Source organism: Pleurodeles waltl, chromosome 1_1 (assembly GCF_031143425.1).
Source record: "Pleurodeles waltl isolate 20211129_DDA chromosome 1_1, aPleWal1.hap1.20221129, whole genome shotgun sequence".
Classification (NCBI taxonomy): Eukaryota; Metazoa; Chordata; class Amphibia; order Caudata; family Salamandridae; genus Pleurodeles; species Pleurodeles waltl.
The window spans coordinates 979,541,714-979,555,303 of NC_090436.1; the positions used below are offsets into that span (position 1 = coordinate 979,541,714).

Here is a 13,590-nt window from a genome sequence, read left to right on the forward strand (position 1 = left end):
CTCAACGCAATCTTGGCTGGAGAATGGTGGACCACTGTCCGTTCTGAGTTCATTCAGTAACCCATGAGTGGCCATTACTTTCTCCAAATGCAGGCTGGTCTTAGTTGCTGCAGTGGAGACCATGATTACCTCTGCGTATTTTGAGAAATCATTGATCACCACAAGCATGTGGTGACCATCTGGCAGGCTCCCAAAGTCTGCATTAGTCCTGAACCAGGTATTGACAGTATATTTCCGTGGTGGTTCAGCAGGACCAGCCGCTTGACACATTGAGCAGTGTCTCACAGTGTGCTTGACTTGATCATCCAAACCTGGGAACCACGCCTTGCTTCTGAGCCTGGACTTTGTCTTTACCTCTCCTCGGTGTGAGGAGTGGGTCATGCCCAGTACTTGTCTCTGCAGTGCATTGGGATCACCAATCACAGACCTCTTAGGAGGCATCCCTTGGGGGCCTCTTCCACATCTTCAGCATCAGAAGCCTCTCTTGCTGTGGACGGCGTCGCGTGCTGTGAGAGGTAGTCCGCTGGATTCTGGGACCCTGGTCGGTACACCACAGAGAAACAATAGTCTTGCAGTTGTAAGATCTATTTCTCAATCCTGGGAGGTGGCTTGGACAAGGACCCATTGAAAAGGGGTACGAGTGGCTTGTGGTCTGTGTGGACAGTGAATAGCTGGCCGTAAAAGTATACATGAAAATGACGACTGCCCCAGTGGACAGCAATAGTTATTTCTCGATGTAAGAATACTGTTGCCTGTTAGTGCCTGGCTGGCATTCGCTACCGGAGCCCACTCGCCATCGTCCTGTTTCTGAGATAGGACTGCTCCAAGGCCAGTGGCGCGTGCATCTACTGACATTTCTGAATTTTTTTTGGGATCAAAGTAGACCAGAGTTGTGTTTTGTGGTGGTCCTTGACTCTGGAGCTAATAGTAGTTGATGGTATCCAGCTCGCAAATCCATTTTGGAGAATCATCTTTATCCGCTGAGCTCAGCAACAATGTCATCTACCCTGGGTGTCAGGTGTCGTTCTTATTTTATGGCTAAGTTGGGCAGATGCATGTCATCACAGATTCGGACTTCACCCAGTTGTTTGGGCTTGCGAACGATGACGATCAGGGATACCCAGGGCATTGTGCCTTCCACCTGCTCAATAATGTCTGCTTGTTCCAGCTTCCTCAGCTCTTCTTCCACTTTCGGTGGAAGTTGGAATGCCACTTGAAGAGGTTTTGATGAGACTGGCTGAACTGACTCATTGATTTGTAGATGTATGAGATGGTCCTTCAGAGAGCCAATGCCTTCAAATAATTGTGAACATTCTGCAAGTAGATCGTCTACCGTCCCTAGGTGTATGCTGAAAGCAAATTAAATTAGGCTGAGTTGCTCTTCCGTCTTGCAGCTCAGCAGCATTCCGGAACCCTGTCTTGGTAATGTACACTTTGATATGGGTGGAGTGTGTTTCATGGACGATTTCCGTTGTGAATACTCCCGCTAGTGGTAGCAGTGTAGATGATCCAAAACTATAGACTTGAGTATTGGTTTGACACAGGTATGGCTGTATTGGTAGGGTATGTAGTACAAACTGTCCCAAGATGTTTATGGCGCTCCAGTATCAATCAGTGCTGGTACCTAGCAACCCGCGAGTACAGTACATTTTGGTATGCATTTTCGGGGGTATCCTCCTGGCTGCATGACATCGACGGCCTGTACTGTTCCTTCTGTATCTTCATCATCGTACATATCGTCTTCGGCTCCCGGGGCTATTGGTAGTTGTATGAGGTTGATAGGCGTGGGTTTTCGCTGTTTCTGAGGAGCGGACGACCTACATACCTTGGCAAACTGGTACAAGTTGTTGCAGTGTGAGCACTTCTTGCCTTTGGCAGAGCATGTCCTTGATGAGGGTACAGTCTCCCACACATGTAACATGTTCTTACGCTTTTGGTAGTTACTGCATTCACTGGTTCCACCTTGACTTGGCGCTGCAGGGCTGCTTTCAAGAGTTCTTTTGATCACCCTGGCATGAGAATATTGGCAGGATGTTTTCTCTCAACTTGATGGATGCACATCCATGGATAAATTGCACCCAGATTTCGTTGCCTGCATCCAGTAGTGTGCATGTGCTTGCGAGATCCTTTAGTCTAGAGTAAAATGTGTCCACCGACTCTTTAAGGAGTTTCCTAGCTTGACATAGCAGGAACCTCTCGTAGTCTGGGTTAGCGAACAGTTCAAAGTGCTCAGTAAGGGCCCTCTTCAGGGATTGGTATGTGAAGGGTGGACCTTCTTCGGCCACCGACTTTCCCTGCTTGTGGATGGTGGCACCCCCTAAATGTAGAATCATGGGGTGTCGACTTTCATTGTCGAGAGCCACTCCTGCATAGTAGTTCTCTAGCCTCTCCTCCCAGCCCTTCCATCAAGCAGCCTGAGCTGATGGGGGACCTTCTACAACAAAGGGCTCAACAGCTGGAATGGATGCCACTGGAGGGGGCCAACTGGGAAGTCAGTCGAGGGAAGTGGTGTGTCTGATGTCATCACCTCACTCTGCGAGCTTGTGACATGATTGTTTACTTGGTGCTCAAATGCCTGTATACATAGGCCAAGGTGAGTATCGGGGCGACTTAGTAAGTTCCTCACATGCAAGGTGATAGTATATTAGGGTCTTGAGTAACTTTCACTTTCATTACTTGTATTGATGCTGCGCTACCCCTTGTTAGGAATAAGTGCCACCTGGAGTGCATTCAAAAATTAACTTACAGTTGGAGGTGGCTCCGGAACTGGTGTACACACAGTGAAGGAATATGCAGTTTCTGTCTAGGCCTGTAGTGATAGCACAACGTTAGTTTGAAGATGTGTTTGAAGGCATGCTCCCCTGGATATGGAGCTATCTTGTGTTGAGGGTTTGTAAGGAGTGGCACCAGTAATTCTTCAGTACTGTGGCAATTAATCAGTGGTTTTACTGCGTGGTGGAGCAGGCAGCCTTCAAGGCACGAGCAGCTGCTTTCATCATGTGACTGGGCATGGCAGCATCACTGCAACCGTTTGCCGGGGCCGCTGAGGAGTGAAGCAGCCTGCCAGATAAGCATAAGCAACTGCTCCGACATGACTCGCTCGCGGTGAAACACTCAGCGGCACGCATGGGCTGAAAAAGCCGACGTGTAGTGTCAGAGACAGACAGCGCGGGCAGCGGCTTTTCAGGGTCGGGTGTGTGGGCAAGCAAGGCACCACGCAGCAGAGGCTGCATAAGAGAGAAGGTCTGACCTCCCTCATCACCAATTTGTTCTGTTGAGCAGCGCGGAGATATAGAGCACAGCACGACAAACAAATACTCGGACACGTAGTTTGACCTTGGGAAACGGGTCTCCAGGCCTTTTAATAACTAATCCCATCTACGTCATGGGCATTACCATCATGTAAGGCGGGGTAAAGCACAAAAGCTCCTCCCGTGGAACCCCATATGTGCGAGTACCACTGCAATCATAACATAAGTAACGTTTTTTCAACATTTTCAACAAACTTTAAACACGCTTTAATACAAATTTAGGTTTTTGACAATCCATGATTCACAAGAACATTCAGCAGAGTTAGACCTTTTCTCAATCTGTTTTCACATGACTACAGTCTATAATAAATAGCATAGGCACAGTATTGACAATTGTATGTATTGAAGGTGCTAACATAGATTACACAACAATCCTGGCAGATGTTTCATTCAAAATATGTCATTTTACACCGCTTTTGTTTTGGGAAATGCTTGTAACATGCTATAAATGTATAATTGAATGCAACATGGTAATGCCTATTGAGTAAAAGGCTGCTATCCACTAATCTGCAGGTTTTCAATGATTTTAGCAAATTCTGAGAGTTGTACCTTTCGGTTTAGTATGACAGTCATCTGAGTGACCTTTTGGTTTAGTATGACAGTCATCTGAGTGATCAAAACCATCTCTTTCCATTCTTATCGCATTTTGCTCACTTAATGAGTTTGTTTTGCTTTAATACCTGGTGAACTTTTAGGTACTCGTCGAAGATTATTTAAGGAACCACTGATTTTTTCAAATCATGCATTGCATGTTTTGAACATAAATGTAATGGCAGATATGTGACTTTGACGAGTATAGAACCTATATATGTCCTTCCTTGAGAACAGATCTATTCAAGGGAACAAAAAGATGGGAGCGGGTTTATTGAAAATAATATTTATTTGACATAATCCATCTGTAAATCAGTAGTGTGTTCAACATCTAATTAATGGATCGTAATGGTTTCACATATGACAAGCCAAGGTAAAATAAAGGTGTTGGAGAAAAGTAAACTTCCCTTGACGATAAATTGTCAATAGGAGAAAAAAATGCTCAGGTGATAAACACTGTATAGAGCATGCATTGGTTAACCAGACGCTGAAGTCAATTCGGGAATTTTTAACACCATCTAGAAAACTCCAGTAGGATTTTTCTGCCAATTTCCAAACTATGGTCTCAATAATTGTAGCAATTTAAACTCTAACTGTACATTTTTACTCATCTCAAGTTTAGCTTTGATTGGGAAAATTCCTTTTTTTGTTTGTAACCACTTATGACCAATAGTTAATAGAGTTCTCGTTTTCCCCATTATCCACCATCATTGACGAAAAAATACTTCTGTAAACAGCAGGGTTACCAGTGCCTTCTAAGACAAGATACTCAGTTACATCTTACTTTGCCTGTGGGTGCACAGCTATCCCTCTTGGCTTATGAGTGCCTTCTTTAATGATCATTTGTCGCTGTGATCCATTCAAATTACTTCTTTCAATAGTGGACCTCCTGCAAAATATAAAGCATTGAGTAGATACTCTTCCTTTGCTACAAATATATACAAGCAATGTCTGTATAAATGCAGATATTGGAAAATTGATGAAAACTGTCTGAAAAATAAATAACAAATAAAAAAACAGACTAACCCTACATTGTAATTCACTTACGTTCTCATTGTTTTGAGTAGCAAACCAAAGCTTCTTATTTGGTCGAGAATCTGAGCCCCTCACAATGAGTGGGTCAATCTATGTGCAAACTTCTGTAGGTGAAAACAAGTAGTATGTTCGATGACGTAAGGAATTTGTTATGGAAAACATTCACACTAGGAGTTGCCTAAAGCACAGTGTTTGTACTTACAAGGTGCAGAAAATATGTCATATCCTAGCCCACTCGTAATCATGATCTAAGGCATAAATGTGGTGAGGTGTACACACCCATTGTCTGTCCAATAGAGTTTGCGATTTATCCAGTCTACAACAAGCCCTTCAGGAGTATCTAAATGCTCCTGAATCACTTTTCCACGCTCCGAACCATCCAGGTTGGCACGTTCTATCCATTTCAGACCAGCATGGGCAAAGTAGATCTAAGGAAACAGAAAAAAGAGAAGTCAAACACTGCCAGACATGGCAAATAGAAAGCCCCAAAATGGCTATCACTTTTGGTTACATACCGACATGAGGTTCCATATGCCATAGCAGGTGAACTGGCTGGCAACCTTTCTACTTCTAGACTAATGGTAGCATATCAAATGCATTTGGTATCCATCAGGCAAAATGTGGAAGATGTATCAGCATGAATGTCAATTCACCAAATATACCATTGAACCGTTTCGTTCATTCACACAAGCATGTATGCTTTCACATTCACACATACACACACTTACTTAAACATACTCTCAGCCGCAAGCAAACCCACAACATATATTTAAAAGCACTTTTACTTACCTTCACTGCTAGGGAGAGTCATATTCCAGCAAATTGGAGTCCAATTCTTATCACAGTAATAATGTTTAATGTCATATTATTCACTATTACTGTAATAAAAGGTTGACAGGCAACAAGTTAAGTGGAGTTGCAACCCACGTCCATAAGGACGAGCCACCCTTGAAAGCTGCTTTTGCCAGCTCTGATCAGGAGTCGCAAAAGCAGTGCCAGAGGTCACAAGGGGCAAGCTAGGGGTCACAGCTGCAACCCCTGCCGATCCATAGATGATGTCCATGCGTATCAGACTGGAGAATGGAATGAATCTCCAATGCTGCTACTGGTGTCTTTCTTGCATAGATATAAAACTGCTCCTGTTGGGACTGGAACATTCCCTGCATGATGTTGTGAGCCTGCACATTTGCCCTCATCTACCCCAGAATGAATCTCTTACATGTTTTTGACATTAAATTAACCTCAGCACACATGACCACTATGCTTGCATGATGCAGACTGCTTTGGATAGTGTAGCATCTCCCCCATCCTTGTACCCGCTGAATAACTAGGCCACACATGAATCTGCAAATCAAATGTTTTTATTCTTCTGCGTGTACCTGTGAACTCCAACATTCTGAACCAAGCTTTCATTACATTCTATTTTAGTGATTACATCACACTGACATGGAGTCCTCGGGAGGCCAGAAAGGTTCCGTTCTAAACCATGCAAGACACTACATTTCCCCCTCTGTTAAATAAAAAATGTAACATTTTTAGAACATCATTGGACATACACAAGTATGTAAACATATAGAAACATTGTACAACTATGGGGTGGATTTATGAAAAGTGGCACTGCATCTAGTGCAGCGCCACTTTTTTTGCGCCCCTTAGCGCCCTCTAACACCACTATGGTAGCGCCATATTTAAAATACAGCGCACCATGTCGGTAGTTAGGCAGACTAGCGCCATAATGTTTGACCCTAGTCCTGCACTTTGCAGGATTAGCATTAAAAATATGACACTAACACTCCAAAGCACCCAGAGGACCATTGTAATCAATGGGAGCCTCTGTTTAATACCTGCACTAAGCAGGTGTTAAAAAATGCTGATAAAAATGGTGCAAATGAATCCCATAGATTCCTTTGTGCCTTTTTTACTGCACCCCCAGCGCCGGAGCGCCCCCGGCATACATTATGCCCAGTCACGGCTCGCGACAACCAGAAGGGGCGGGGCGGCACGCGTGGCACCGCGCTGCTCCGCTCTATCCGCTCCTCTGCTGGCTGCAGGCCAGTTTGACCTGAGGCCAATCCTGACGCTGCTCAAAGCAGCATCAGGATTGGCTTGAAGCGCCCAGCCAGAGCGCTCCCAGGCAGACTGTGAGCCTGTCAGACTCTCTCCAGCCCGGCAACTGTGTTGCTGGGCTGGAGAGAGCCTACTGCCCATGCCCGAGTCGGCCTGCCAAACACACATGCACTCTGAGGGGAGTGCTCTGTGCACTCCCCTCAAGTGCTTATCACCCCCAATGCCCGCTCCTTTTCAAGAAAATGATAATAAACACATTTTATTATCGTTTTCTTGAAAGGTTTTGTACCTGCTAGCTGCTGGCAGAGGGGGGCAGCGCTCTTCTGTCCTATTGGAGGAGCCACCCCTGATAACGCCTGGTGCAGGCATAATGTGGTGCATGGGGTTGCAAAGTGGCACAATGCAAGCATTGCGCCACTTTGTAAATATGACGCAGCATTTTTCACCTTCTAACTCCACATTAGCGTAAAAAAAAAGACGCTAATGTGGCGTTGGAACAGTGCAAGGCCAGCATAAATCTGGCCCTATATATCTTCAATTAGTCTTCTTGGTTCTTTGTTCAGTTGACCTGATCTGGTTACTGGAAGCTGTGAATTGTCATCTTCAATGTCAGAAATTGCTAAAAGTGGTAAGGAATCAGCAACAGTCACTCAGTTGTCGGAGTCAGTCTTTCTGTCACCATCTTGAGTTGAAGACTGTTAGAAATGGGGTCTTTGGTTGACAGCCAGGTTACCCCCTGTTCAAGCAAGTACCCTCACTCTAGTCAGGGTAAAAGAGAATCACCCTCAGCTAACCCCTGCTTACCCCCTTAGTAGCTTGGCAGAGCAGTAGGCTTAACTTCAGAGTGCTAGGTGTAAAGTATTTGTACCAACACACACAGTAACTTAATGAAAACACCACAAAATGACACAACACCAGTTTAGAAAAATAGGAAATATTTATCTAAACAAAACAAGACCAAAACGACAAAAATCCAACATACACAAGTCAAGTTATGAATTTTTAAAGATTAAACTCCAACAATAGCGATTAGAAACAAAAATGCTTCAATGAGATGTTATTACGGCGTCGTGAGGGAGTCGTTCCTAACAAGCCGACACCAGCGGCGCCGGACACGGAGTCGTGTAGACCCCCAAGTACAGTACCTTTGGTGAAGAGTGAAAGCATGCCGATGCGCGAAGTTGGGGATCACGGCGTCTGTGCGAAACGTTGAATCCGTGCACTTCGAGCGGCGTCGGTCACGACGTGGTGCAGCGGCTTCCACGGAGTCGCGGACTTCAGCGGGGCTGCTGCGGCATCGGGCCTGCGAAGAGCGTCGTGTTCCAGCGAAGGTCACGGCGTCGGGTGCAGGCGGCGTCAGCGGATTCAGCAGCCGCGTCGGTCCGGAGTCGTCCGAAGTCGATTTCCTTGGATTTCCACCAGCTTTCCTTTCAAGGGCCCAGGGACTGGATAGGGCACCACTTGTCAGAGCAGGAGTCTCTCCAGAGACACCAGGTGCTGGCAGAGAGAAGTCTTTGCTGTCCCTGAGACTTCAAACAACAGGAGGCAAGCTCTAACTCAAGCCCTTGGAGATTTCTTCACATGATGGAAGGCACACAAAGTCCAGTCTTTGCCCTCTTACTCTGGCAGAAGCAGCACTGCAGGAAAGCTCCACAAAGCACAGTCACAGGCAGGGCAGCACTTCTTCCTCAGCTATCAGCTCTTCTCCAGGCAGAGGTTCCTCTTGGTTCCAGAAGTGTTTCTAAAGTCTGTAGATTTGGGTGCCCTTCTTATACCCATTTTAGTCTTTGAAGTCACCTTTCTTCAAAGGGGACTCACACCTACTTGTGAAATCCTGCCTTACCCAGGCAAGGCCTCAGACACACACCAGGGGTTGGAGTCTGCATTGTCAGAGGCAGGCACAGTCCTTTCAGATGAGAGTGACCACTCCACCCCTCCCTCCTAGCAGAGATGGCTACTCAGGAAATGCAGTTACACCCCAGCTCCCTTTGTGTCACTGTCTAGTGCGAGGTGAAAAACAACCCAACTGTCAAACTGACCCAGACAGGGAATCCACAAACAAGGCAGAGTCACAGAATGGTTTAAGCAAGAAAATGCTCACTTTCTAAAAGTGGCATTTTCAAACGCACAATCTTAAAATCAACTTTACTAAAAGATGAATTTTTAAATTGTGAGTTCAGGGACCCCAAACTCCACATGTCCATCTACTCTCTAGGGGAATCTACACTTTAATCATATTTAAAGGTTGCCCCCATATTATCCTATGAGAGAGACAGGTCTTGCAACAGTGAAAAACGAACTTGGCAGTATTTCACTGTCAGGACATATAAACCACATTACTATATGTCCTACCTTATCCATACACTGCACCCTGCCCTTGGGGCTACCTAGGGCCTACCTTAGGGGTGCCCTACATGTAAGAAAAGGGACGGTTTAGGCCTGGCAAGTGGGTACACTTGCCAAGTCGAATTTACAGTGTAACAAATACACACACAGACACTGCAGTGGCAGGTCTGGGACATGATTAAAGGGTTACTTGTGTGGGTGGCACAACCAGTGCTGCAGGCCCACTAGTAACATTTGATTTACAGGCCCTGGGCACCACTTGTGCACTTTACTAGGGACTTAACAGTAAAACAAAGATGCCAATCATGGCGAACCAATTACGTACATATTTTAAACAGGAGCACTTGCACTTTAGCACTGGTTAGTAGTGGTAAAGTGCCCAGAGTAACAAAAACAGTAAAATCAGAGTCCAGCACACATCAACAACCTGGGGAACAGAGGCAAAAAGTTAAGGGAGGCCACGCCAAGGATGAAAAGTCTAACAAAGACCAATGAAATACAGGCCTGAAATGAGAAGAGTCGCTGGTAACAGACTTCTCTGGGCGGTGGGCAGTCACCAAGTATCCTTTGGTGGACAATACTTGGAAAGGTTCAGCCTCATAAGGAGCATCAGATTTTCTTTTGCATAACTGTTGAGCGATCACCAAGTCTTTTCTGTATGAGAGGTCCTTTGCATCTCACCTCTTGTCTGCATAAACTTTAATTTTCTGTTTGTGAACCAAGTCCCTTGTACGAATCCTGTTGTCACTTCTATCTCTATTTGTGGTCCACTGGTTGTCATTGCTCTCCCATACATCAAAGTCACAGGACTTTCACCTCTAGTTGAGTGGGGTGTCGAACATTAAGCTCGTAAAGCAGAATTTAATACTGTCTTTAACTACTTGTGTCCCAACGACGTAATGGTTACGTGCCGGGGCACAGTGATCCTGTGCCCAGGACGTAAGCATTAAGTCCTGCCACTGGAGCATGGGGGGAGCACTAGCGCACTCCCCGTGGGCCTCCCCCCAACCCCTCCATGGGCAGGCATGAAAGGGGAATTGCTTCCCCTTCCACCCCCGACCCCTCCATCCTCTCCCCCCCAGTGACGTCTGATGATGTCAGCACTTAATCGCGCGCTGACCTCACCAGAGGCTCCACTCATCACGCTGGAAGCTCAGCTTCAAGTGCGATCAGAAGAGAAATGGAAGCATTTCTCTTCCGATCGAGGGGTGGGAGACGCCACAGAGCCATTAAAGTGAAGTGATCAGGCTGCAGAAATGCCCACTAGACACCAGGGATTTTTGTTTTCTGTAAATAAACAATATAGGGGAGTGACCCATTTGGCAAGGGTTGCTCCCCTGGGGGGCAATTTTTAATTAGGCCTTTTCTGTTTCCCCCCACCCAAGTGCAGATCAACCTATTTTAATTAGGCCGATCTGCCCCCAGGGGCGACAAATGGCACTTGACAGCAGGGATACATTTTTTTTTTTTAGTCAAGGGGTCGCTCCCCTGGGGGTAAATTGCTTTTAGGCCATTTCTGTCCCCCTTGGGGGCAGATCGGCCTATTTTTATTAGGCCAATGTGCCCCCAAGGGAGGCAAAAACCACTAGACACCAGGGATTTTTTTTTATGACAATTTCACTAAAGGGGAGTGACCCCTTAGGCAAGGGTCGCTTCCATGGGGCAAATTGTTTTTAGGCCATTTCTGCCCACCTTTGGGGCAGATCAGCCTATGTTAATTAGGTCGATCTGCCTCCAAGAGGGCAGAAACCACTAGGCACCAGGAATATTTTATTTTTTTCGTATTTTTTACAGATGGGGAGCGACCCCTTAGGGAAGGGTCACTCCCCGGGGGCAAAAATATATTTTAGGCCATTTCTGCCGCCCTTGGGGGCAGATAGGTCTATTTCTATTAGGCCGATCTGCCCCCACTTAGGCATCAGGGATTGGTGTGTGTGTGTGCGTGTTTTGTTTGGGGAGGCAGCCCCTTGAGCAAGGGTCGCTACCCACAGGGGCACATTGCTGTTGGCCAGTTTTGTCCCCTTTGGGGGAAGATCAGCCTGTTTTTGTAAAGCCCATCTGCACCCAAGGGAGGCAGAAAGCCCACCAGAGACCAGGGAAGATTTTTTTTCAAAAAAAGAGGGTGGGGGTATGGCCATACCCCCATCCCAAATAAAGGGGGACAAAGGTGTTCTGCCCACCAGTGGGCTGTTGGGGCAATTACCCTGACCCACTCCCCCAGGGAGCAGAAAGCCTACTAGATGCCAGGGAATTAAAAAAAAATATTGTGGCTACCAACCAGTATGGAGATGGTTATGCCCCCACCCCAACTGAAGTGGGTAACAGTCTTTCAGCTCTTCCCAACACACTAAAACATCTTATCCCACTGCATGCAAGAGGACATTTGATTATTTTGGGTTGTGGTTTTACATTTGGGCTATGAGATCTTGTGTAACTCTCAAAATCGTCCCACTTGGAATGGTGAGGGCTGCACTTTTTGGGCTTTTGGACACTGCCATGTAGAAAAATCTATGAGACCTAGGCGCATCTGAAAACCAAACATCTGGGTGAGTCCATGGTGGTGTGCCTCACATGCAAACACACCATTTTCCTACACACAATGCCCTGCAAACCTCCAGCTTTGCTTGAAATCACACATTTTTCCCATATTTTTGTGATGGAACCATCTGGAATCTGCAGGAATCCACAACATTCCTACCACCCAGCATTGTCACATCTAGACTAATAAAAACTCTGCCCCACTTGTCAGCCTAAAAACTTTTTTTCAAACTAATCTTTTGGACCGCTTTTGTTCCCCCTCAATTTCAACTTGTTTTTGGCTCTTCTCTGTCACAGGCACTTGACCCACCTACACAAGTGAGGTATCATTTTTATTTAGAGACTGAGGGCAACGTTGGGTGGTAGGAAATTTGTTCCAGTGCAGTGATCCCACACAGATATGTGGGTAAAATATGTTTTTTGTAGCTAAATTTGAGGTTTGCTGAGGATTCTGGTTAAGAAAACACTGGGGGATCCATGCAACTCACACCTCCCTGGACTCCCTTGGGTGTGTAGTTTTCAGAAATGTCTGGGTTTGGTAGGTTTCCCTAAATGGCTGCTGAGCCAGGACCAAAAATGCATGTATCCCCACAAAAACAGGTAGTTTTGTAATCATTTTGAAGTCTCCACGTAGTGTTTTGGGGCATTTCCTGTCACGGGCACTAGGCCTACCCACACAAGTGAGGTACCATTTTTATCGGTAGATGTGGGGGAATGCTGGGTAGAAGGAAGTTTGTGGCTCCACTCAGATTCCAGAACGTTGCAGCACCGAAATGTGAGGAAAAGGTATTTTTTTGATAAATTTGGAGGTTTGCTAAGGATTCTGGGTACCAGAACCTGGTGAGAGTGTCACAAGTTACCCCTTCTTGGGTTCCTCTAGGAGACTAGTTTTCAGAAATGTCCAGGTTTTCTAGATTTCCCAAGGTGCCGGATGAGCTAGAGGCCAAAATCCACAGCTAGGCACTTTGCAAAAAACAGGTCAGTTCTATTTGGGAAAATATGATGTGTCCATGTTGTGTTTTGGGGCATTTCCAGTTGTGGGCACTAGGTCTACCCACACAAGTGAGGTACCATTTTTATCAGAACACTTGGAGAAATGCTGGGTGGAAGGAAATTTGTGGCTCCTCTCAGATTCCAGAACTTTCTATCACCGAAATATGAGGAAAAAGTGTTTTTTGACCAATTATGAGGTTTGCAAAGGATTCTGGGTAACAGAACCTGGTGAGAGTGACACAAGTTACCTAATTCTGGATTCCCCTAGGTGTCCAGTTTTAAAAAATGCACAGTTTTTGTAGGTTTTCCTAGGTTCCGGTTGAGCTAGAGACCAAACTCCACAGCTAGGCACTTTCCAAAAAAACACGTCAGTTGTCAATGTAAAAATATGATGTGTCCATGTTGCATTTTGGGACGTTTCCTCTTGCGGGCACTAGGCCTACCCACACACGTGAGGTACAATTTTTATCAGAAGACTGGGGGAATGCTAAGTGGAAAGAAATTTGTGGCTCCTCTCATATTCCAGAACTTTCTATCACACAAATGTGAGGAAAAAGTGTTTTTTTTTTTGCCGAATTGTGAGGTTTGCAAATAATTCTGGGCAACAGAACCTGGTGAGAGCCCCACAGGTCATCCCATCCTGGATTCCTCTAGGTGTCTAGTTTTCAAAAATACACAGGTTTAGTAGGTTTCCCTAGGTGCTGGCTGA

The 13,590-nt window shown here is 45.8% G+C and overlaps 1 protein-coding gene across 4 annotated transcripts in view; it reads right to left on the reverse strand.

Moving 5' to 3' along the window:
• The window catches only part of EGF (epidermal growth factor), a 508,423-nt gene that overhangs the window by 184,560 nt on the left and 310,273 nt on the right, over window positions 1-13,590 (reverse strand). For all 4 annotated transcript variants that reach the window (XM_069230246.1, XM_069230245.1, XM_069230248.1 and 1 more), the window contains exons 11-12: window positions 5,217-5,365; window positions 4,687-4,791 (exon numbers count right to left, since the gene is read on the reverse strand). In XM_069230246.1, the coding sequence (XP_069086347.1) occupies window positions 4,687-4,791; window positions 5,217-5,365 (254 nt within the window). The remainder of the gene's footprint in view (window positions 1-4,686; window positions 4,792-5,216; window positions 5,366-13,590) is intronic.